Source organism: Harpia harpyja, chromosome 6, assembly GCF_026419915.1.
Source record: "Harpia harpyja isolate bHarHar1 chromosome 6, bHarHar1 primary haplotype, whole genome shotgun sequence".
NCBI lineage: Eukaryota > Metazoa > Chordata > Aves > Accipitriformes > Accipitridae > Harpia > Harpia harpyja.
The window spans coordinates 1,478,588-1,504,922 of NC_068945.1; the positions used below are offsets into that span (position 1 = coordinate 1,478,588).

The window sequence follows — 26,335 nt, forward strand, 5'->3', positions numbered from 1 at the left end:
TGTGCTTAGTCAATAGTTTCCAGGCCTGAATATGAATTTTAATAAATTTCCATGCTCAACCCCGAAGCCAGTTAAGCTTTCATAACTTTGATCTCTGCTTCCTATTTCTTGCAGAAGTCGGGGGAAAAGTGTCATTGAAATCAGGGTTTTCTTTCTTTGCTGCTTTTGGTGACTGGGCTTCCTGTTTTCCCATTGTTCCAGATGTGTTCATGTATTTTGTCTTGGTTTTCATTTTGTTCATTACTGTATAGCGGTGACTGTGGGGTCCTTACGCCCTTGAACTCTGCACATTAACTCTGAACGTGCCTCACTGCCATGGGAACAGCCAGCCTGCAGAACAAAAATACTTCACCAAGCTGGTGAAGTTTGATGTAAAACCCCATCTTGCATGAACTAAAAAAACAAGTCGGCCAGGCAGACTCATTTTTCCTCTCTAGATTTCTAGCACTCTTTTGTTTCAGCTGTCTGCCTCATGGCAAATTTCAGTTTTCAGCCCAGTGTTTAGTGATGCAACACGGCTCACTTAACCAGACATACGCATTTGTCTTAAGAATGATATGATAAATGGATGTGTCAGAATTTAAAGCACTGCTGGAAATTTTAGAACTACAAACGCATGTGTCTGAGCATTTGACGCAGTTCAGAGATGTTTTATATGAGTGTGGATATGCATGAAAAGGTAGGCGTGGTTTTGAGGACATGGGGATATTGTATTAAAGTTTTTAAATTGCGCTGCTAATCCCACATACTATAGAAAAGCAGCTTTTTATGAAGGTATGACAAGGGACCTAACAAACATTTTCTTGTACCTGCAGGCTGTTTTGTGAGTCTCCAAGTACTGAACAAGATGATGAGTCTCAGGTGCATTGAAGATCATTAGCTACATGTGGGATCTTGTAGTGGCTTCACCAGCCACTGCGTGTAAGGGGAGGCATGGTGTTAGGGCTGACACTGAGAGAACAGGCTTTGCAATAAAGCACTCCCTCAGTCCTGCAGTGTTTCTCCTACCCCTGTTATTTAATGCAGCAAATGTAGCCTGAGCTTAAAAGGCAATATCGAACTGCAGATGTATGAAGTACAGGCACAGAAATGAAGGAATGGGTAGAGGAGTGTGAGACCAGACAGATCGAAGTTAAGCATATTTTCATGCACTGGAAAAGCTCTCTGTCTGCACCTTCTGTATGCTTCCCACCAAGTACTCTGTGCCTGTATCAAGCTGTTTAAATTTTTAGACATTCAGGTTATTGAATATTTTCTGCTTCTGTCTTTGAATGAAGGAGCAACTACAAAGAACTGGAGAGCTGACTATCCATGAGCAGAGAGTTAGAGAGTATTTCTGCATGTTTGTCATTTCAATAAGCAATATGGTGCTTCATTTCCCTTTTAAAAGTTAAAAAAAAAAAAAAAAATTCTGTGCAGAAAGATTTTTCCAGGCTCCTAATTAAGACACAGTCAGGAAATCAAGAGGTGGGACAGCAGATTTTTGGGGTTTGTTTGTTTGCTTTTTAATTACAGCACTTGCCAGTCTTGAAGGGCTGTTAAAAAAAAAAAACTTGGATTTTTTTTTTTTCTTAAATATAAATTGCAAATTCATTTTTTTCTAACAGAGCTGGAGTTGTAGTCTGAATACTAAAGAAGTTAGAATGTTCTTTGGGTTATCTTTCATTCAGATGCTGAACTATTAAAATAATAAAATAACTATGGCTAGACCTTGTTTAATTTGTATCTCTTTTATGTACTTTTTTTCCCAAAAGTTTTCCAGTGCTATATTTCCCTGAAACATTTAAGTAGCACATAGTGTAGGTATTTCCCTTTTTTAACACCTTGTACCCAAAGCCACTTTATGATTCCTGTGTACATGCACACTTGGAAATGGGATGTTGGCCCCTACATTAGAAGGTACTTCCAGACTTTTATTTGTAATTCCTTGGCATTTTGTAGGTTCTGACTTCAATACCATTCAGCACAGGACAGACAAAATAAGATGTTTATTAATGGTTTCAAATAGTTTAGCGTCCTGAGTCTTCTTTTAACAAAGCTTCGGAGGACTTTTGGAAATCTGGCCTCTTCCTTTAGGGACTGTAATGGGATCTGATTATCAAATGATAATTTCAGCTGAGCTTCAGAAAATTTTTGAAAGTCTGCTCTGTAAATCTCACAGAAGACCTAAATCTTCTGTGACTTTGATTTCTTCTGTTGTTTTTCTATTGATATCTATGTGTGTCAAACTTGTATCATTTTGGAATTGGGCAGTCACCTTATTGAGAGGCTTTGAAAATCTCTTTCTAGATGATCTGGGACAAGAAAATACCTTGTTATTTAGGACTCACTTTTCTGTATCACTGGTGAGCAGTTTTCAAGGTGAAAGATGGTAGCCCTCTTCTCATTGTCTTCCATCTGTGGTAATCCTTTGCTAATTTGTCTAATGACTCTTTCCAGCCCTTTACCATAAATGTCCTTCTATCCCCTGAAAAAGATAGGAAGAGCCAAGAACAGCTGATTGGAGTTTTCTCTCCAAATGTGGTCATGGTTCCCCACCTGTGGAGCAGAGCTCTGCTAACTGTTTTATTTAGGCTGCATCTTCTTGCATTTAACTTTTGCTGGCTATGCTCTCTGATGAGCTAGTTTTGGTTGGGGTTTTCAAAGGAAATCCAAAGGTTTGATGCCCTATGCCAGGTGATAGGTGACAGGTCACGATTTTTTGAAAACCTTAGCTTTAAACCTAGGGGAGAAGCACTGGGCAGGGAGAGTTTACCTGATCCAGAGGCTGCTGAAGAGGCATCCTGAGGGTGAAACGCAGGAAGAGCAATTGTCTTGACATTTTTACCTGCCCATATGTGATATATATATATATATATATATCAGGCTGTGTGACACAGAAGCAAGATGGTTTCCAGGACATATTGGAGCATGTGTCAGGAGACAGACTTCCCAGCATTACTCCTGTGACCACTGCCAAAGTGAGAGGATGACTGTACCTGCCAGGGCACGGTGCTGCAATACCCCTTTCAATCCAGGACCCCAAGTGCCAGGGGTAGCTGGCATGCCGGCAGGCTGGGCTGCTAAAGCAGAAGTGTGGTTGTCAATTTATTGGCAGTGAAAGCCATGAAGGTGTTGCAGGAGGGGAGCATGAGGCAGGGGAAGGAGAGGGGGAAACTATGATCCTCCTCCCAATAAAAGGCATTGGGTGGATGTGAGAGTGTGGAACAATTTGGTGGCATGTGTTGGAACCCTGGTGGTAGCTGTAACCTCGCAGTGGAGGCCATCTGGTAGAGGGAATGGCCCAAGTGGTAGATAAGGTTCCTGCAAGGTCACAGGGGAGCAGTGGGGCAATAGTACCGGTGCAGAGCACATCCTTGTATATGCACATCTGTCTTCAAATGTCACCTCCACTTTTCCTTTACCTGCTCTAGAGAAGACCACTTTTGATACAAGTTGCTGATACTGGCTAGTGAATAACTTACCAGAAAAGCTTTATTTTGAAAGCAGGCTCTTTAGAGGAGTCATTTTTATTACTGAGATTTTTCATCCCTCTGGGCAGCTTAGAGGGCAAAAGCGATTCACATATGTAAGCATTGATGCCGAGCCTTGCTTTCCATGACTTGACTGGTTGCCATATCACCCAGCTAAAATTTGCCACTTACACTATTTTTAGAGCCGAGTTTCAGCCCTCACATTTTCAGCATGCTTTGGAAGTACTAAAGATACAGATTAGAGGTGCATGAAGCATTAGTATTTCATGTTTGGATTGTAAACTTCTTTGTAGACACTAAGTCTAGCAAAACTTACTTGCGGTTGGTAGATTCAATGAACCTCGGTAGCCAGGCTGAATTACTTAAATGTCCTTGTGACCAACATATTCAAATGCTCATGTTTCCTAGGATGGCCAAGGTGGGTGTTTTCCGGTGCAAGCCTGTCTGAATTTTGTTTATTTGCTTTTGTTTCACAATCTCTTGTATATTAAAAACCTAAAACTCTCTTAGCCGTCATGACTGTTGAGAAGAGGCAGAAGTATGGGATCTAATCAGAAAGTTAATTTAAAGAATCCACAATTTTATATGAAGCAAATTAAAATCTGCAGTATTTTTAAATGAGGCTCATTGCTTTAGGTGGCTCTAGTTAATGGATTTCGCATGTCTATGATTGGCAATACTCTCCTCCTCTTATAGAATCAAGGATTTAGCAGGATTTAACATTGCGTCTCTTCCCACAGAACTTTATTATTTTTGCAAAAGTAATTTAATTTTCCAAATAATAAATTGGAGGAAAGCACTACTGCCAACTTCAAACAGTCAAGGCTGTTTTTCCTGTAACTGTTTGGTAATTGTTATCTTTGGCACCTGGAAAACTTAACTCAGTTCCTTTTCTTTTTAAAGGTTCTTTATGTTCATTCCTGTTTTGCAGGTGATTGAATGATTTTTATAGTTACAGTAGTCAGCATGTGGGGACTATTATATATGTTGTAGAATGGTTATCAGGTCCATTTGACAAAAATTTTAATTTGTATCCTTCTGTATCCTGCAATAGCTTAAGATAAAATGCCTTGTCCTGTTGCTAATGGCTGGGATCTAGCTAGTGGGTCTGTTTAGCTCCTGTTATAAGCGTTCACTCTTTCCCTTCTGAAGCTCTTCTTTCTGGCACACCACTCACATCTATTCAGGGTAGAGATCATGGTGGGAGCGTGGGACTATTGTCATCTATTGGCAGGTCTGCTGTTCACATAAAACAGGTAAGACGTGAGTTTTGGGACCTGGAGAACATAGATACTAGCAGAGGTTATTGTTGCAGAGCTGCTAGTTGCTACTTGCTTTAGAATTAGTGCAATAAGGAGACATTTTAATGTGGAAAAATAGAGGGCACTAAAATTGCCATGCTGTAAGACCTGAATTAAAAACAATACAGCAAAAGCATCTCTTTGTTATTTCTCTGTAACTTGGAAGTACATAGATATGGTTACTCTTGCTCTGTTTTAAATTCCTGATTACTGCCTTGAATGGAAGGAACATATTTCAGTGGTTTTTAGACATTTGCCACCTTTTTTCTGTACTTCTAGGTTCTAATTGACTGGATTAATGATGTGCTGGTGGAGGAGAGAATCATTGTCAAACAGCTTGAAGAGGACCTTTATGATGGGCAGGTGCTGCAAAAGCTGCTAGGTGAGTTCACACAAGAGAAGGCAGCCCCAAAGTCTGGAAGGGGCCCAAAGTTAATCTCTTCCAAAGCTGCAGACAGCAGCAGGTCTGTGCAGTAACTCAACCATCTCACCAGGGATAGAGTTTGTTTCACTGATAGCTACAGTGTCAGCTTCTCCATCTGTTCTTCTCAGGCTGTCTGCTGAAAGGGGAGGAAATCCAGATGATTCCTAGGTATCTGTTTCATGGACTAAGTATAGTCCAGACAGCTGAAATATGTGGCAGAAAAAAGGTGAGATTTGTGTTTACAATGGGGAACCAAGCAGAAGCCATGTAGTCCAAAATTTTGTCTGTATAGTTTGCTTCTGAAAGCTCTTGGGCTGAGAGCTTTCTTGAGGTCCTGATAGAATTACTTAAGGGGAAGAAAATGAGGAAAAGAGAATGCATGGCAGCAGGCACATACTCATCATGCGCACTTTTGTGCGAATGATTCATGAAAGGATATACTCAGTTAAGCAATTGCGATTTTGCAGCCCCCTTACATCTTTGCGATGTGTGTGTTCACGGAAGCAGCACAATGGAGAAAACCTTATGATGATGCAGTGATTTATGGGGGTGCTTTTAGCAAACAAAGAGACTTGAAGCTTCAAGTGCCATTGTAAATCCACACTGTTTCTTGGAGACAGATAGTCAGACTGCTCTCAGTTTACTTATGACATGTTTTCAAGAGTGGGCTGGGATGTGGGATGTATGTGTCAGAGTGGGGCAAGAGGACCTAGTGGTGCTAATTCCACTGGTGCTAACGGATTCTGCTTACTGAATTTACTGCATGTGTCCGTTAAACAACAGGTCTGCTGTATTTTGGTGAACATTCACAAGCTTTTAAAATTGGTTAACAGCAATTAACTTTGTGTTCAATTAAAATGCCTCAAAAATAACTTCATGAATAAAACAAGAGTACTTCTAACACTGCTTGGTTAGACTGCAGCTGGGACCCTCCAGACATGGTGGGGAGCAGGGGTGTGGAGTTAATTTTAGCTGGGGAGTATTTGTGTGAATACCGTTGTACTTCTTAATATATAGACACTGCTGTTTCTGCAGGTGGTAGTGCATTTCACTGTAGCCATTTCTCATAGGTATCACTGCTTTCTTACACTCCCTGTGGAGGTTATGGTTCCACCTTCAGGCCTGCAGACATTTAGAAAGTGCTTCGTTGTACATACATACATATGTAGTTCAGTTGAACTTAGCATATCTTACAGGAGAGAAGGTGGGCACGTACATCTTGCAGCCTGAGACTTTAACTGGACTGTTTTTCCCCCATTTTTTTCCTGTTGGGCCTCTGACTGGAGAGCAAAAGCTTCTCCCCTGACCTGAAGCTACCACAACTCAGCCCCCATCTTGTGTTGTTCTTCAGTGGTGTCTTGGTTTCTTCAGCAAGACTTGTATTACTGAATCTATCCATCTTTGTGCTGTCTTATTGATGCAAGAGGCAAAGCAAGTCGTGCTTGTGGTGGTGCTGATGCTCGAGGCCTCAGAACTGAGTCAGCCCTCCGTTGTGCAAGTCTTCTGGTGCCTGTAGTAAAGGCTAACAACGTAGGGTCATTAAACTTCAAGTAGTAGTTATCATTCCTTGTGTGTGAGAGATGTTTCAAAAAGATCTGTCTTGATAGGCAGACACAAAAAAAAGATGAAAGACAACAGCTTGTCAGTGGGCTTATTTTGAAGCAGTTTGGAGTAAGAGATTACCAAATGGCTGTCTGACTGATTGAGGTGTAGCTCCTTTAGTTAACTTTGTCAAGGTACAAGTAGTGCCACTTCGAGGGGCTGGGGTGGCTTGGTATGCATGGTTTCAGGGTGAAAGGAAATAAATTTCTGCTTGCTGACTGGCAGCTAACCTGGGCTGAGAATAGATAGGAGCCATAACAAGTGACCAAAAAATGAATCTTGTAGTATAATTTTTTAAAAAATGTCTAAAATACTTTTAAATAATATTTGCATTTTTTTGGTGGTCAGTTTAAAAAAGACTCAGAGACATCTTGGCTAAATGACATTTTTCCCATTAATATTATTCAGATATTGATTAAAATTTCCTACTGTAGATTGATAGGAACAGTCAAAATGTTCAAAGTATTTGTGAGTTGATAACCTGCAAGTCTCTTCTGTTCAGGTACTAACGTACTTCTGTATTTCTGTCACTTTTTAAAAAATAGATATATATATATATCTTCAGCTAGGTAAAATGTTCAGAAGAAACATACTCTGGAACTTGAGAGCAGAAGTATCTCCATTATTGGAATAATAGGTTTTGACAACTCTGAAATGTTTCTGAAAGAATCTTTAGAGGTGAAGCCCATCCCATTTTGTGAAAACAGTTTTGGTGAAGTATGGGGTTTTTTGTTTTAAAGACTGGAATAATAATATATAATTGGAATATGTTCAACCAGTCCTGACCTCCTAGTCCCAGCAGCAGAGTGAGTTTGACCTTTTTTTCCCCAGGGTGGAGGGAGAAAAGAGATCAGCTGTTCTCATTGCTCTGGTGGCTGGAGGACTCTACCCCACCTTCCTCAGCTCTCTTTCTTCTTTTTTTTCTTATTTAGAGAAATTCAGCTCCTGTGTCTTTGGCAAGGGCCACAATGCAGAGGAAGAGAAGAATGACTTGTCTATGACTTTGGCAACAAATAATTATATTACAGAAACATAATTCAAATTTTAGTAATGGCATTTTACAAAATTTCCTGCATTAGTTCATTTCTGGAAGTAATCAACCGTGATGTGACAATGTCATAACAACATGACAAGCTTGTACCAACTTACTTCTTTCTTTAAATTAGTTCCACTAAGCCAGTACAAATCTGTGGGTCATATGAGTCTGTGACTCTTGATGGTTTATCAAGGAGGCAAAGTTTGCTCTAGCTTAAATTCATGCCTTCAGCTAACCTGAAATAAATCTTATCAAGCTGAAGTAAATGTTCACACAATATTTCCCCTTTTTTGTCCTAAATTAACTTGTTATTAGAAAAGTCCATTGAACCTGTGCAGATTCCTTGTGTAGTGAAGGCTGTGTTGTGCCAAGTGCTTTTCAGCAGTGCAAGAAAATGGGAGGTACAATAAATATTATTACTAACTTGGTGCCTGTCTGAAAGTTGTTATATATTTTGACACTTGATTGATGAGCATGCTCTGCCAGACCTTAGCAGTTTTCTGTCACAGATTTTATTGGAATTGATGCACTTTGATGAAAGGTTTGCTTTCAGCTGTTTTGCTTTCTGAGGAAAATCATTCTCTTGGAAAATTTCTAGCAGAGTCCAGCTCTGACCAGTGCTCTGAGCTCGTTATTCCCACCCAGGCCTTTGTTTAATCTGATTTTGCCTGTTCTTTTTGTTATTCTTTTTTTCAAACACAGAAAAATTGGCTGACCGTAAACTGAATGTGGCAGAAGTGACGCAATCTGAAATTGGTCAGAAACAAAAGTTGCAGACGGTCCTGGAAGCTGTCCATGATTTACTCCGACCCCATGGCTGGACAATCAAGTGGAACATTGACTGTAAGGACTCTGTTGTGCTTTCTCTCTCAGCTTCGCAGGCAAGGAGGGTATGATAATCAATAGGTTGATCATATTCTCTGTGATGCAGCGTGTTTTTAAAAATTATCTATTTATTTGCGTAGAGGGTGTTACCACATCCATGTATGGATTGTAGCTGGTACCACCTTCTGTGGTCTTTGTTTAAGGACAGATGTACATCGCTATGGGATAGTTGAAGTAATTTGTTCCTTTAAGGATATGCTTTCATTAGAAAGTTTTTTGTGTGCTTCCTGAATTTGAATCCCCACAGGCATGAGAAATGTGTTAGTCATTCAAGTACTAGAGGGTCGTCTAACCCTTCAGGCCACCACAGGGAGGGTAAAAGGATCCTGCATCCTGCTGGAGGATGCAGCTTCTGACAGGCTAAGCAGAAAGTGCCCTCTGTTCAAGCATGGCCTGTTGCAATCCAAAAGTGAGAGCGGAATTTGAGAAGTCCCTTCACCTAGGCAGTGGGTTGGGTTCATCCCTTACAGGTAGGAAAGCTTGTGTTAACACATTGGAAGTCTGCTAAAAGAATTTTCCAGTATTCTCTGGTACAGTGGAAGGCAAGTGATTGAGTCTGCCTGTCTTAATGGACTAGAGAGGGAGCTGAAGTGTTTGGACTCCTAAGTTAGGCGTGTAATTTAAAGGGAGGGTTGAATCTAGGCTTTGCTACCTGTAAAATTATATTGTAGGCCTTGTTAATTTGGGATGGAGAAGAAGAAGGATAAAAAGAAAAAAGACAGTGTTCACCAAAGGCATTTTTCGCTGCCTTTTTCCTGCCTTTTTCCTAGAGCTGTTTGTTTAAAATAAGGCCTCAGTATTCTTTTATTTGCTTCATTTTCCTTATTCCCTGCAGCAATCCATGGCAAGAATCTGATTTCCATTCTTCATCTTCTGGTAGCTTTGGCAATGCATTTCCGGGCTCCCATTCGACTGCCTGAACATGTGTCTGTACAAGTGGTAGTTGTACGGGTGAGTATGAACTCATGAGAGAAATTGATCAGAACAATCATTATTTATCACTCTGATTTTTCAGTACTAGGCTGCTCCCATCCATTGTCCCCTGATCTCTTGTAATTTAGAAAATTCTTGTTCCAGTTGTTTAGTGAGTCCCAGTCCTGGGAATGCATTTTTGGTGTGCTCAGATGTGATCCTGAGAACATCATATCTTTAACATGTTTGGGACCACCATTTCCTACTGCAATATCAAGCTAAAAACACGTGATGGGTTTTTGTATAAGAGAGAGTTGTGTCCGTAATTTCTGGCACTTTAGTAAATGGGTTTTGCCATGCATTTTGTCTAGAGAAGCCATTGAAACATGAACAGCACAGAACGGAGTTTCAGCATGTAGAATCTCCCTAGTCTGGGAAGCCTGTTACTGATGTTGTTTTTCCTCGATGACTTATTATGCAGACTTAGACATGTTGTTTTCCTTGGCATGCTAATAGACTTTCAAAATTTCTTTCACAGCCTTGTGTTTTTGTTAGCTTTCCTTGGATATGGAGAGGAGATCTGACCTGAGGAACCCTGATTTCTTCCCTCCTGCCCTAGATATTGCTCTAGTTATTCCTTTCTCTGCTTGGTGTTGACCATTTCCTTTCACTCTGCAAAGACTTTACTGTCAGAGCACGTGTACTCTTACTTTTTATCTTGCCTTCTATCCCAACTGACGCTCCTGTGGCAGTTCAGTCTGTAGCATGCGAACCCAGCTTTTCTCAACAGCTGTTGAAACACCAGGCAGAGCTGTTCCAGCTGGCACTCTGATCATGCCTTGACTGTTTGCTGTTGCTCAGCGCTGTTGTTGCAAGGCAGGCTGAGCTGCTGGCAACAGGCTGTGGAAGTGCTTTCTGTATGTGCCATTTACTATTAGAGCTGTCAGGTTGTAGTAGGTTTCCTTTCAAGAATAAAGAAGAAAAAGTGATCTTGGATTCTGTTTTGAGAATGTGGATCGCCTTACAAGATGCAATTGCAAGGTGGTTGCTTAGGCAAGCCTCATTTTGCTTTACGTTTAAATAATGGGATTTTCCAGGCTGCCTGCCTGAATGCTGTAGGGGTACAGGGTGTGATGTAAGTGAGTAACTGATGGATACTCTCTGGCTCACAATAAATGTATGTATTATCTTTAAGAGGTGATTTTGAACTGCTTTCAGGCTGCTGTAGTTCTTTCATTTTAGTAATGGTGAGTTAGGTATAAAGTAACATGAATGTAAATAGGAGACCAATTTCTTCTTAAATTTCTTTTGACTGTCTTGGAAAGGTAAGGAGGAAAATGTAAATACAAGGTGGTCAACAGTCCTCTGATACCCTGATGCTAGAAATCTCCTCCTGCTCAGTACAGTGAAGTGTCTTCTGCAACTGATAAGTCAGGAAAAAACCCTTAGGTGAAGAGGTAAAGCCTCCCTTTCCTTGTCCTTAGTTCAAGCTTCAGGACCCTGCACCTCTGTAGCACAGGGAAGGCTGTGCAGGATGTGTTTTCACATCTTTTCCTGTTGGAGGGATATAGAGAAGACACCTACTGAGAGCATCTGGTTCACCGGAGTCCCTGCATCTTGAGACTAGGCAAGGCTGAGGTGAAGAAAGGATGAGATAAAGGCTGACAGAAACAGGGAAAGAAAAAGAAAGAAAGAAAGAAAGAAAGAGAAAGAGCAACTCTTGTGTCCCCAAGGGAATGCCTGAAGGTGTCAGAGCAATGGTACAATGAGAGTTTAAGCCTGAGACGCTGTAAGCTCTTGCTCTTGGACCTAGAGCCCGGAGTCCTGGAGATGGTTATGGCAACTGCTGGCTGTGAGCCTACCTCAGCTGGCCTTGTGCAAGAGGAGGCTTGTTTCAGCCCCCCTATCCCACTGCTAGGAAAAGCTTGCAACTCTTCAGGTTTGTTTATTTAAATGGAAGGCAAGGCACAGTATGAACTGAAGCATGTTTCTTCTGGAGCAATAACTTTTGCCTTATAGTTTGGTAAATTGAATTTTTGTGGTTCAGCATCCATATTCTCATCTAAAAATAGATGCTGGTTCAGTAACACAGATCTCTCTAAATGGATTTTATTTAGCCTTTGTTATACTAATGACAAACAGAAGAATGGTAATGAGGTTAATACTGTTCCTAATCCAAGTAAGATAATAATAATCTTCTTAATAATAGTTCTTATAATTATAAATTTATTGTGAAGTGATCTCTTACTACAGATCCTGATAATGATTAGGGTTCTGTCAAACTAGACCACAATTAACATAAGATGTCTGCTCTGAAAGGTTTTAGTTTAAATGCCTCTTCTTGCTTGAATATGCATTTAAGGGGATTAATCAACAGTTTAAGTGACTTCTTTGTAAGCTTTGCAGAATTGACCCCGCATCAAGAAAACCTTGCAAGATGCTGTGGAGTATTGTGCAAGAACACACCCACACTGAAATTTTCAAAACGAGTTAAGTCTCACTTTCACGGGTGACTTTGGCACTTAGGATTATCATTATCAACTTTGTTGAGCCGTCCTCACACTGTGCAGATGCATGAGGTGCTTCTTGCCCAGAAGGGCTGTGCTTACACTATGAAGATAAGAGAGTCATACTGGTTAGCAAGTTACTGCTTAGCTAAGTGGTGTGCATTTCCATAGCCCATCTCAGGGCAATGCCGAATACCTTATTAGCTTGTGTAAGTGTTGTGGGCTTTCTTCTCTAATTTTTAGTGTCCTGCTCCATAAAATGAGATAATATTATGACAGCACTGTGCTACATGGAAAGTATTTATCAAGATCTCCACAGACTGGTGGTGATTCTGCCCTTCCCTTAAATTCTTCCCTTCCTTTAGCATCTTGAGGTGACAGACTGAGATTAAAAATAGTTAATTTAGAGCCTGAGAAAGATTTGTAGCTGGATCTGTATCTGCCAAACAATACACTATTGGTTTTTGGTCCTGCACTGTCTAGTTTGCTCAGAAAACCACAAGTGTTTTGGAGAGGACTTTCTGCTTTACTTTCCTTGGCAGGAAGAACCTTTGACTATCTGTCTGTCTGTCAATATTACGTAGAACAACTACAAGACTAACCCAGCAGAAAACACTTTTGTTTATATTATTTTATAATGGGCACCATGAGGTAGGCCCTCTCAAGAGCAGAGTTCCTGAAACCTAGTTACTTTCAAACCTTTTTGAAATCAATCTCCAAAATTGGTTTTCTTGGTGGTTTTTGTGTGAAATAGAAAATTTTGTTACCATGACAATATATGTCCAAGTTGTACATGAAGTGTCCTGGCAGAGCAAGGGTTTAGGTGGGTCTTCTAGTTAAGATCCTGTTGATAGCTACTCCTGAGCCAAGTGCTGAGTTAAGAGTCTAAGATGCTACATGTTTTAATACTGGTGTCACTCAGCATGTGCCTGTTGTTCCAGCCCTCCTCAGTGAGGACAGGGAGAAGAGAAAATTTGTGGTTTCAGTGAGTGCTTCCAGTGAGAACTGAAAATCCCGAGATTTTTCTTCCAGCTGACTTTACTACCTGTTATTTGAAACATAAACTTGAATGATGAAGGAATACCCTAATTCAGGAAAGCAAAAATGTTCTCAGAAGTAAGTGTAAAATTTGTTCTTAAGTCTCACTGTGTTGGGTATTTTTATAAGGCTCAGGAATTGCTGTCTTTTGCACTTAGCTTCCTTCATCCTCATTTTTAACATTGCAGCATGTTCCACCTTGATGCTGCTGGGAGATCTGAGGTATTTTTACAGTAATTCCCTTGTAGTCTGAGTTGTAGACTGAAAGGTCAGAGGCAAGGCAGGATGAAGAATAAATGTGTCTAGTGGCAGTGGTGCAAGGAATCAAAGTTTTATCAAAGAATGACATTTGCTTTTGGATTGCAAGGCCAAGGGACCTGGGCTTGCTGTGCGAGCAGCATGCTCAGCTGCCTTGGAGGGGGCTATGCAGAAATGCAGCCGTTTCCACCTGTTGGGGAGTCGGTGTTGGCATCTATTCCTCTTTCTTATCAGGCGTTTGGAGGCATTATTCACTAGTCACCACTTACTGAGTTTTTGTTCACAGATTATAGCATCTTCTCCCTGGGGTACGTGGTGCCTGGAAGGTCCAGAAACCTATGTTAATAAAGCAGAGACGTGGTGGGATGGAATAAAGACAACATTGTTCTGCATGCAAGAAAACATTGCCCTGTCAGATGTTTCCTCATTTTTCCATCCATGCTGTCATCCTGGCTTGTTTCACCAAACCTTCTGGCGCTGTTCCCGTGGCTCCCTCAGGGGAGCGGGATGAGATGGATGCGCGATAGGGAAGTGAGGAGCTGTGAAGACATGGCCAGCTGGCGGCATCCAGCTCAGGCACGGAGCTGTAACAGCACAGCGGTGAGAGACCATGGCTCCCACCGTGCTTTCAGCCAGGCTCCCTGGGTGGTGGCTTGAGAAAGCAACGCTGCCTTCATTCATTGAGTAGGGAGTGGAGGGGCAGGAGTTCTTCTTACGGGTTTTTAGATTTCAGTTTTTATTTCTTAGATTGCTTCTGGGGAAGGATGTGTTTCTCTTCAAAGCTGTTCTCCCTAATAACTTCTTGTTTGGGGTTCAGCTGGTGAAAAATGATTGAGGTGGCATACGTGTATGGAGCTTGTGCCTGAAGGGGTGGTTTCCCTGCTTATCTGAGCTAACAGCTTTATTAACCTTGCCGTAAGTCATTCTGACAGACCCGGTTCCTAGATGGCTGCTGAGATTTGAGCTCTTTGTGTCAGCTTTTTAAGCACAGAGAAGGGAGGAAAGAAATTCCTCCATTCAGGCATAAGGCTATATCCCATAGTTTTGGAAGGGACCTACAGAGATGTTAAGAAAGTTTTTGACTCAGGTAAAAGCACTTCCAGCCTCCGAGATGTACGTGCCATGTCTCCAAAGCTCTGGAGAGGCTCAGAAACATTTGACCCCACCTGTGTCAGGGGGCTGTGTCTTAACAGAGCTGAGGAAGCTGTTATAAAGCTGTTTTGAAACTGAGTCTCACCACATGCTAACTTTTTGTTGGGTAGGAAAATCCTTATTCATGCAGAAAATTATCCCAAGGAGAAAAAACCTGGTAACAGGGAAATACTATTCATGCACACCGGAGCCCTGGCCTGGGGGCAGCCATCCACATTATTTCAGCCCCAGACCTCTCCGGAGAGCCAGGCTGCCAATTGTGTCAAATTGTTGGTTGACACTGTGACATGAACAAGCGCCCTTGGGGAATTTAAGATGGGGCTGGCAAACTCTCTCTAATTTGTGTTCCAGGCACGATGTTGACTCTGGTTGCAGGTGGAGAATTGTTAGTGAGTTTGTTGGCTGCAGATATATATATATATATATATATATATATTTCCGAAACTTCCATTTGGCTGTCAGCCTGATAAATGCCACTGTTCTGGGAGTGAGCCCTCCTGTGCCAGCTGTTTCACCTCTGCCTCTACAAAACTTAGCGAGAACGCTTTATCCAGTTTTATCCTCTGGGATTCTGAAAGATGCTGAATGCTGCAGGGCCCCTGATGAGCTTCTCCTTTACTAATGCCATCTCATTTCTAACTCCATCTTCCTTTCCAGAAACGTGAAGGCCTCCTTCAGACCACTCATGTTACAGAGGAGCTGACGACTACAACAGAGTAAGCACAAAACACTTTAGCTTCGGAGTGTATCTGTGGGGCATGATGTGAGGCCGTTTACAAAGACGAAAGAGAGACTTAATCTTCCCCCTGCCCCTGCTAAATTAACAAAATCTCCTAATGTGGTGCTTTTTTAACTATATAGAAATAACTTGGTCTCTGGAAATATGTTACAAAGGAGAAAAGTATTTTCTTGACATTCTTGCATTACAGAAGCTTTTAACTGAATAGTTCATTGAAAGTGACCTTTGTGGGCCTTTGTTTTTTTTTCCCCTGCCTTCTGGAGGTGGCCATATATAACTAATTTCTGCCCAGTGCTGTTGCCTCTCTCAAGTGAAGGGCCCATGTAGATATTTTGGGGAAGAATTAGTTTGACAAAAGGCAATTCTTTGGAATACCTCTCAAAACTGAAGTGATACCCTGTTAAAATTGTAGGGAGAGATGATCTCTGTTTTCAATAGTACCTCAGGACTAGAGCTCAGCAAAAATAAATTAAATAAATAAACCTCTTCCCTCTCCAGTTTTTGCAACGGATTACTTTACTTTATGTTTTTACAGTCCTTTTTATAAGGCGAAGGCTAGACATGCACTTTGGCTGCAAATAAAAGCTGAGATTTTCCTTCATGTGGCCTGAAGGCAACTCTTCTAAGAGGGGCTTGCATGAGCCCTCCTTCAGTTTATCAGTGTATTGGCTCCCTGTAGAGTTGGCTCAGCTTTCCATGACTTTGAAGATAAATGAAGTACCATGTGGCTAGCTCAGTGGGGAAGATCTTTCAGATGGAAACGCTCAAAAATGAGATCATAACATCTCTCTGTGGACATTAAAGATCTCATAGTGTTTTTTGTAGGATCAGAGCTCTGCCTCAGGTTTGTGGGCCAAAATTCCTCCCCTCGCTCCTATGCTCTTCAACAATGTAGTTTGCTTGTCCTCTCCTTCAGATGTGGTTTGTAAGATGTAATCTGCGGAGTGGGGTTTAGACACTTTTTTTAGCAAGAAACATGTTTACAGATTTGCATGTGTGTTTATACATTTATTTATTAAGTTATTTAATATTACACAATATTAAGAGGTTTACTGTTTAATGTGTTGCACACCCAGTTATAAGGATAGCTACGGAAAATGCAATGATCAGCAGAATCCAGCATTCATTGAATACTTTCAAATTCCTCTGTGCAAATCAGGGCCTGATTCTCAGCTGATAAACATCTGCATATGTCTGGTGATGTCACTGGCTGTGTATATAATTCATATGTGGCAGTTTTATTTACATAATATCCAGCTCTGATGTATGTTTTCTTTCTTCAGAGAGAACAGATTGAAGTGAGATAGATAGCCTTGCTCCTTCTGAGCTGTGTGGTGTAGCATCTGATGACTGTATTTGTGGAAACTGTACACAGAAGTACATTTGTTCACTCTTCATCATAAAAATAGTTATGCATAAGAAATCGTAATTATGTGTAAAACATAATTACACATTTCCATTCATTTAAAATGTATCTCCCTGACATCACTGGCGGTCTGCTGGGGACATTCCTGCAGCATGATGGGTCTGGTCTGCAACATGCTCAGCCTCCTGACTTGGTAGGAGTGGTTATCTCTTGGCATCTTGCAGGAAAAGGCCCGTTAAGCCCATGGTCTTGTCCTTTCAAAGTGATTATTCGTGAACTAACCAGATATTTTTGAATGCTCTGACTTGCAGGATGATGATGGGAAGATTTGGTAAGTAACAAAGTTGACTGAATTTTTTTTTAATTTATGTCAGGCACAGAAATCTTGTCTGTTTTCCTTCGGCAGATCAAGACAATAGGTTGAGCAATTCTGTGGGGTTGGAATGTATTGCGCGGGCAGGTTTTGTTACTCCACAGAGATGTGGAGCATAATGGGTAGAACCAGATCATCCAGTATACTGCTTGTGCTCTTTAGACTGGTCTCTGTTGATTTGTTTTCATTTGCAAGTAATGAATAGCGAAAATGCTGCACAGGGCACTATTTCCTAGTACTATTGTTAGTGGCTTGCAAGTAAAAATCTTTGCAACCCGCAGCAATAAGACCTTCTTCATGATGTGACCATTTAATTTATATACAAATGAATACATGAAAATTACTGAAGCAAAGGTGTATGGTACAAGGTCTAAGAAAGCTCTGTTTATCTGTCCGCTTTCAGCAACCAGTCAGCCCTCTATAATTCCTTTGCATGGAGTATCTTATCTCCTCCATGTTCACTAGATTTTACAGTTTAGACCTTGCCAACCGTAGATTTGGTCTTCTAAACAAAACCCAATTTTTTTGGTGTTGCTGCCGAGAGACTTCTCTTTTTGCATTTAGTTTTGTTAGTGGCATCAAGTCACCACTTCTCACCGATGTGGGCTCCTGTAAAGGACTGTGCGTGATGAAGAACAAGTAATTTAGTTTCTCTGTTCCCCGGTTGTAATATGTGAACGCTATCATTTCCCCTCTTGCAGAATATCTATATTAATGATTAATAAGGTATTTGGAAAATAAGTAATGTCAGGGCGCTATAGGGACTAAATAACATTTCTTCCGATACGAAAGGGATTTGGATAATAAATATGTTTGTTTATTTAATAATAGAACACTATTAAAAGGTAAACAAAAAGAATTTGAAATTGGAAAAACTGTTAAAAACTATGTTTAAAATTTTAACAGCTTAAAACCTGCACACTTTTCCAGCATTTTTTTATGCTTTTTTTTTTCTAAATGCAACTGCAATTGGTTAGATTTCCAATTTTTTCTTGATTTACCTGATGGTGACAGTTGTAATCCAAAAAACTCAGTGTTTGGAAAATTTCAGTTAGCCCAAAGCTGCCACAATGTGAAATGTTGCACTACTATAGTCAATTTAGTGGATTTTAGATTGGATTAGATATTGTTATACAATGCTTTGAAAGTCTAAACATTATTTAAATGTTCATACTGTATGTAAGCTTTGCTTTTCCTACACTGCTGAATCAGGTTCACTCATGTTCGGTTTTAAGCTTTACTGAAGTCAGGGGTACTAACAGTAATTTTAAATTAACCAAATTAATATCTGATTTTGACACCAAGCGGTGGATGCAACCATAGCTATCACTGTAGCTGTAGTGCATCAAAACCAGGTGATGTTTCCGTGGCTCATTGTTTAAGTTAGGATTGGGGCATAGTCAAAATTTGTGTTTCATTTTAATTTTGATTCCACCTACATGTTTTGTGTACCAGTTATGAATGGCAGAAAAGGGAAATCAGTGAATGGTATGTTTATTTTCAGTTACCTCTAAAATTCCATGGGGAGTTTGCTCTGGCATTTAGTTAGACACCAAAATAAGGTGATAACTTCTAGCCTAAGTCTCTGTTATGTGATTTTCTGAGAAAGACCTTTAAGCTTGGGACACAACCTGCTTCCCATAATTGTCTGTTGGAGGTGTATTAATTTTTTTTTTTTTCTCCCCTAAAACCAGAGCGTGATGCCTTTGACACACTTTTTGATCATGCACCAGACAAACTCAGCGTAGTCAAAAAGGTAAAAAATAAAATTCAAGTTTTATTTTCTACATTGCTTTTTTTCATATGGTTTTGGAAAGATATCCAGGAAGATCTGGAAAATAGGATAGGAGATAGATAGGAGAAGAGGATACTGAAATAGTGAGAAGCGTGTTTATCCCCCAGAGGTCACTCTTTCAAAGCCAGGTGATACCTGGATTCATTGGCTTCGGTCAGGCTTGTCTCATTACTCTGGTTTATTGGCCAAGGCTTTTCTAATGGTAGTGCTAGGTAGTGCTGCTAGATTCAATCAAAATGATGCAGGTTATAAAAAGCTGCTCTGCACTACTCTGCAGTGGTACACATCATTCTGACTGGACGATTGTACACGCTTTTATATCCCAGGCGCTGTCCTCCAGCGAGGAGGGGCTGGGCTGCAGGCTAATGAGTGGCTGGCTCATTAAAGTGGTGACCCCTTCACTAGGGCAGCCACAGTCATGCGTGTGTCTTCAGCCTTAGTCTCCCCAAGAAGCACTCGCTGTTTGGTTTTCAGCTCATTCTTGTACTAAAGATGATCTTCCATAACTGGAAGATTTTTTTCCACAGTACCCTGAAATGTGATTCACCCATAAATAAGTTTGCTAAATATAAAGCTTTTACAGAAGAGTTGCTTTTGTCCCAGGGTTTTCTACTTAACGCTAATTCATATGGTCCTCTGGTTTCTCCTCCAAGGCTGAGCATCATCGCAAGGCATGCCTATCCAGACATATTCTTGACATGGCTTTTTGTGCTAGGCAGAGTGGAGGGGTAAAGTAGATGTTGATCTCTGCCAGCTCTTGTTAGTTTTAGAGAACATATAAGGAAGAGACTCCATGTTGTTCCAGCATGGCTGTTAAGCTACTTATTAGAACAGTAGTATGCAAAGATCAGTATTGTAATTTGTCCCTTCACTTTGTATGAAACAGCGGATGTATGCATTTAAAATAATGCTTTGAAGTCTCTGGAAGATTTTTTCTTTCCAGTCTGAAACATCTTCTAGAAGAGTGTTTTTAAAGTTGATAGAGAATTAAGGTAACTCTATCCACACAATCAAAGTGTTAATACCCAACTCTATGTCTCATTTTGAAATATTATAAGGAGGCCGGCAGATCTCTGTGCTTCAATACATGAGCACGTAATCTGGCTCATAGTAGCAGGATCTTGGATGTCTGCTTCCTAGGGGAGTAGAAATGCCAGACTTGGGTTACATCCTGACTGTAATTTTCTAATTGATATACACACATCACTCCAGGAACAGAGGTGTGTGCAGGACAGTGTACTGTTGGAATCTTCTCTTGGGAGTCTTAGCTCAGTGCTGCTGATGCCTTGCTCCCAGGCAGTGGATCTTCTCCAAGAACCTGAATAGATTAGTGTGGACAGTAAATGCACCAACTGCTTGCTTCATCTTCACGAAGAACCTACAAAAGAACCAATGTCATCACAGCTTTTTCCCACGACACTAAAGTATGCTTTATGTACTAAGAAAAATAACTAGTAAGCTGTATGTAATAGCACCATCTGGTGACTTCTGGCATACGGTGCAACAAAAATGACTATACGACTGAGTTGTTTTATGTACTTATTTATGCAAAAGCAAATAGCACACATGCATATTTATTAAGCTTTTAAAAAAAGTCTTAAAAGATTATGTTAACCCTTTCACATAGGCACTGACTATAGTGTCTAACATCACTGGTTCTGGTGTCTTCTTTTATAGTCTCTGATCACCTTTGTGAACAAACACTTGAATAAACTGAATTTGGAAGTAACGGAGTTAGAAACCCAGGTAGGAGACTTTGTCTTTTTGTGTGTAATCTAACTGTGTAAACTGCAAATCTAGGCCCTCGCTCCATAAAACCCTGTTACGTAACTGTTGGGCACATTAATTTAGGGGATAAGAGCTCTGTGTTTTAAGTAGCAATGACATTTGCTGGTGCTTGCTTCCTTTACTCATGTTTACATGTACTTCATATTGCTGTTGATTTGTATTATAAGGTGAAATTCTTGGATATTTAATAGGGCCATATTAATGACTGTAGAATATGGCTGGATTTCAGGGCAGCTTGTCTCTCGGATCAAAGTGGAGTTCTGCAAAGCAGTTGGTATAGTTATGGGTGGATGGTGGGTTGTGTTTTTTCTAGCTGTGCGGGTTCATGATGAACTGATACAAGCTTTTCACAGCTGGCTGCCTGGGGCTCTTGGGAGGAGTGCGGACTGCAGTGTGCAGTTCGTCATAGAGATATCAGTACTAGCTTTGATCACATCAAAGTGGGACTGGAAACAATTTTGCTGTTGCAGCAAAGGCCTTCATATCCTCCTCTTCACTCTGCTGTCTTGTGAGCACATGCACTGTGCTTGCTTCTCAGCAGCGTGGATAAATGACTCAGAGCTCCTGTACTGCGGTGGCTTGACTCCAGGTTAGTTTGTCTCAAGCTAGCGGAGGTGACTGTCAACCACCACCGTCTGCTCTGAGGAGTTCTCCGTCTCTAGCGCAGAACTGGTACCGAATATGCTTGGAAACCTTAAGTGTGAATTTCAGTGTCAGTGGGGTAGTTCTCACTTTACAGATAAAATTCAGCAATTTTCAGGCATGGGCTTGGCTTAGCAGAAGCAGATATTCTTTCCAGAGTTCACTGAACTGTGGAGAGATGGTTATCTTATTGTCCTGGCAAAAAAATAAGCATGGCATCTAGAGAATTATACCAGCAGTACAGGTAATTGGTTTGAGCCAGGCTTAGTTTAATGCCAGTCATTCACTGCTATTTTATAGCTTTGCTGAAATAAATGGGTGACTGGATCTGATTTGTCACAAGAAATTGTTGCTTAATGCCTTGGAAGTGCCCAACAATTTATTTTTGAAAAGGTTAGAGGATATCACATACACCATATCAGGATCACAAGTGAGAAGTCTGTTAGAAATACATAACATTACCCCCCCTTAGCCAGTAAGTAGTCATCCTATTGGTAGGAATACTGAATAGTATTGCTGAAAGTACTTAGTATATTATTTAGTATTTACTGAAACTGTAAACAATCTATTTTTACTTGGAAAAAAAAATTCTTTTGTGAAGTTAAGCTTCCTACCTGTGACAGGGGAGACTTAATTTCAAGTTCTGATTGAGGGCAGAGATTTGAATGTCCAACACACACGACTTAAGAGGGATTGTGGTTTAAATGACCAGGTACTGTAGTAGTAGGACAGGGAGTAATAATGTACAAACATGTTTCCCAGGAAGTCTTTTTTTTTTTTTTTTTTTTTTAAACCAAAAGAGCTTTGTTAAATACAGTAGTGAAGTTGGCAAGATTCCTCAAGCAAGTAAAATGAATGTGAGGAAGAGCAAGAACAGATTACATACTCTAACCTCACCTCAAAGTATTCAGTAGCCTAGTAAATAGGTAACTGGCTGGAGATAAAGAAGATGTTGTTTTCAGTCCCTGCCTTTTCAGACCAAATACTCTGCACAACTAACGAGTACAAATTGTAGATAACTCCCAGGTGAATTACTTTTAATTTCTTCTGCTTAAAGCTATTTACTGTATGTAAGTAATTTAAATAGTCTTTGGCACATGATCTTGCATAGGTTAATGCTATAGCAATAGCTGATGGGCTTGCTTGTTTTGCTCAGGAAATAAGAGTAGGGGAAATAATGCTACCAGATGTAGGGAGAAAGCCTTGTATCCTGTTTTTTTCTTTTCTTTTCTTTAGAGAACTGACAAGAAAGCAGCTATGTCAACAGGCTCTTAAGAAAAGACTGATTTACCTTGCTCAGCTGCACTGGTGATTGCTAGGGTATAGGTGAATCCAGGGAGCAGATGAAACAAACCCCTAAATGCTTGTTACACTTGCTGTCAATTCCTTGCTATGCCTGAAAGGAGCAGTCTGTGACTCCTGAACCATCTTACACTTCTGTGCTAGCAAACAACAGTGGTAGAAATCAAAGTACATAATTTGGGCCAAGCATTCTTTGTTCTGCTTGTTTATGAATGCTCATCTGAAAACAGATGCTTTCACCTAGAAATGTCATCGGTATTTCTATTTAGTTTGCAGATGGTGTTTACTTGGTTTTGCTCATGGGTCTCCTTGAAGACTATTTTGTTCCACTTCACAACTTCTACTTAACACCTGAAAGTTTTGATCAAAAGGTAGGTACAAACTCCAGGTTATATCCTTTTTGCTTTGTTACCACATGATATTTTCCAGTCGTTGTGTCCTTTCTCTTTGTGCCCAGTAAATCAGAACACGATATATTCTTCTTTTCAGGAGCTGCAGCAAAGATGCACTGGCTGTGACACTTGATAGTTAATACCACTAAAAGTTGCTTGTGAAATGAATGAGTAAATTCCCCATAGTTATGAAACAAAGGTATTGTGTTACTAGCATGAAATGACGCATAAAGCTCATGAATATCCGGAATGAATAAATCAGTAATAAGTGCTTTGTACTGTATAGTACTTTGCATAATCAAAGTGAATTTTTAAGTTGTAGTACTGCCTGAAGTGTTTTTGTGCGCAGGGATGCCTTATTGTGCTAGACAGCAGAGCCGATGCCTGACCTTGCCTAGTATGTACTATGTAAATAGGCAAGAAAGACAAAACGTGAGAGATGGGAAGCTCTGCTTTAGCGGCATCCTGTACGCTGGGATTGACATGGAGGTAGAGCTTTTTCCCACGGTCACAGAATGTCATCCCTAAAACCTGCCCCCTCATCTCATTAATATCAGTTGTCTAATACCCATTAGTTCTTTTTCTGTAGTTTATTTAATGTTCCTACAAACCAAGTGAATAAATATCATTACTGAATATGTAAATGAGATACTGTAGTAGAAGAGGTGGTACCTGAGCCATGATCTTTGGTTGATCTGGCGTTAGAAACTGTATGTTGAGTGCTCACAGGCAACATGTTTTGGAGCTGATCTAAAGCCAAGATGGATGCCCTGATCCTGCCAGGGAGGGAGCATGCAAACAGTGGCCTGTCTGAAGTCAATCTGTGAGCACAGACTTCTGGTTCTGTGTCCAGTTCCTGGCAGGATCATTGCCAACATTGCTGACTTTAACTTTTGAGAGAATGTGCTAGCTTGTCTTTTTTGGATATTCCTTTCTGTTTGGAAAGGAGTGAATGACTTACTGTCTAACAGTGTCTCAGACAAAATGAGCTTTGAGGAAGAAGAGTGGATTCTTTGCAGTCTTAGATTGTGTTACTCATAATCAGAGTATTAGAGATGGAAGGAGACGAAATAAGTATCTTGGTCTTAGTCCCACACTTGCTCCACTGTCATGTGTCCTTCCTAGTGTTAACGATGAGAAGAGTACTTAATGTATTTCATTGTCATAACCAAAAGTTTGCGTCTTTCTGCAGTTGTTCCTGATCATGCACACACATCTGTGTATATTCGGTGCCTGGTATCAGAATACTCTGAGCCTGGTTGTACTGGAGTAACGCGTCTGCCCCCTGCTTTTTATTCTGCCAGGTTCTGCAGTGGAGAGGATGCAAGTATTGTGTTGGCTGAGCTGGAGCAGGAGATGGCTAGGTCAGGAGTGGAAACATTGGCAAAAGTTAAAAGATCGAATGCTCTGTAAGGCGAGGGCTGTTTAAAATGGTGGGGTTTTCATAGTGACTTCAGTGCAGATTGTTGCTCTCAAGCACCCCTCAGCAAAGGTGCATGCTCTCTGAGGGATGGGACTTCACCATTGGTAGAATAAGCCAGCTTTGCCTGCATGGATCATACCAGCATTGCAAGAGAAATTGAGCTGCACCAAATGAGCGCCGTTACAGACGCAGGCTAACATGCTGAGTCTGCTGGTTCTGTAGGATATATAGGGTTTGTTGACTTTCTCAGGAGGTGACTAGTTGCTATGTGGGAGCTTAAAGGGGCTCCCTGAAGGCAGGAAATCAGGCTCTGTTAAGAGGGGCTTTCTTTAGGTGTTAAGTTTGTGGATAGGATGGGGATTAGTTCATTTTAAATGTTGTATACTGCACAGGACCTTGACAGAGCAGTGGGAAAATGGTTCTCTGTTACGTCTTATACAAACTCTCCTTTACAGATTTCTATTGCTTTTTTATCCTAGTATCTTGAATTTTCGCCCATGTCGAAATGCAGGATGCGGAGTTGTAGCCAGCACCTGTTCAGTTATGATTTTGTTGTTAACGGTTTAAATTCATAAAGATTATCCAGTATTCCTGAAGTAATGTTGTGGGTTTGTGTGGACGCTCTGCCTTGAGGAAAGGGGATTTGTAAATCAAAGAACGAGAGGTGGACTCTGTGTTTTTGGGAAAGGAAAAAATATTTTCATCTTGAAAGTGACTGGTTTTGTCACAATGAAGGAGGAGGAACTGTAGCAGGTAAAAAGAGATTAATAAAGTCCTGAGCAATAAGCGCCAGTGAAAGGGGCCTTTCTTCCTTATTGTAGGGGAGCTTTATGTGCGTAACTCCCTGATTTTCAAGATGAGTAGCTTTAATTAAATCTCTCCCCCTTGCTATGTATCTCCAGAACTGTCATTTGCAGTAACAAAAATGCACAGAATTCATAATCCAAATTACCTTGCTTAAATTTCAGTAAGCGTGGATGAGAAAGCTGCTATGCAGATCCCTTTAAACCATAATGTTTGCTCCTCAAAGGAGAGATTAAAAGAAGACACCCACTTTCCTGCATTTTTCCTTTTTGTCCATTTTCTTCCCTCTGACTTTATGTTCGTGTATGATCTTTGGTGGCTTTTTCAGGAAGCTCTTTCTGTACAGTTGTGCCTAGATTGTTTTGCAAGCTCACTGTACAGTCTGTCTGGGAACTGCCATCACGAAGCATTTTTTGAAGCATTTGCTTCATTAGAGAAACTTAATTTGACTTCTGTCTCTGTTTTTAAGTAGAGGAAGCCAAAGCACCAAGAGACTAAGGGATTAGCACAAGGTCATGCAACAAGCAGCCTGGCTCCTTGATGGTGTGATGTTGATGTCGCTTGACATGCAGCTGATAATGATGTAGAAAAGACTAATGTTTGAAAATAATTCCATTTAGTGTCCTTATTTCTTCTCACTTACACACCCATATGTATTTTCTCATCTCTGTTCAGTTATGTCACTTCTGTTACGTTCCTTGTTGCCTGGGTGGCGAGTGATCTCTTGCCTTGTAGTTGGAAATGTTGATCTTGGGTACAGGCAGGAAGAACTTGACAAAATACATCTCTGTTGTAGTTGTTTCTGGGAGCTTTCTGGCCTCTGCCATAGAGACTGAGATCGGGGCTTAATGGGTTTTCCTGGTTCATGTGGTACTCAGTCACATTTTTACACTTGAAATTTGGATATCTTAAATTACCTCCTTTGTATCAAAAAGTGAATATTTGCCCTACAATGATACAAGCTTTCATTTCTTAATCTCTCATATGTACTTTCTGCCATGCTTAAACATGTAAATGTTTAATATTGATTTAAATAGAATTACCATTTCTCTATGTCAAGCATAGAGAGAATAAGGCGTTTTTAAAATGTGATTAAAGGTTTTTAATACCTGTATAACTTTGA

General features: G+C 40.6%; 1 protein-coding gene across 3 annotated transcripts in view; it reads left to right on the forward strand.

Annotated features, from left to right (window-relative positions):
* The window catches only part of PARVB (parvin beta), a 67,367-nt gene that overhangs the window by 32,052 nt on the left and 8,980 nt on the right, over positions 1-26,335 (forward strand). For all 3 annotated transcript variants that reach the window (XM_052790907.1, XM_052790909.1, XM_052790908.1), the window contains exons 4-11: positions 5,054-5,156; positions 8,539-8,679; positions 9,557-9,672; positions 15,246-15,304; positions 17,005-17,024; positions 18,761-18,822; positions 20,539-20,607; positions 22,863-22,964. In XM_052790907.1, the coding sequence (XP_052646867.1) occupies positions 5,054-5,156; positions 8,539-8,679; positions 9,557-9,672; positions 15,246-15,304; positions 17,005-17,024; positions 18,761-18,822; positions 20,539-20,607; positions 22,863-22,964 (672 nt within the window). The remainder of the gene's footprint in view (positions 1-5,053; positions 5,157-8,538; positions 8,680-9,556; positions 9,673-15,245; positions 15,305-17,004; positions 17,025-18,760; positions 18,823-20,538; positions 20,608-22,862; positions 22,965-26,335) is intronic.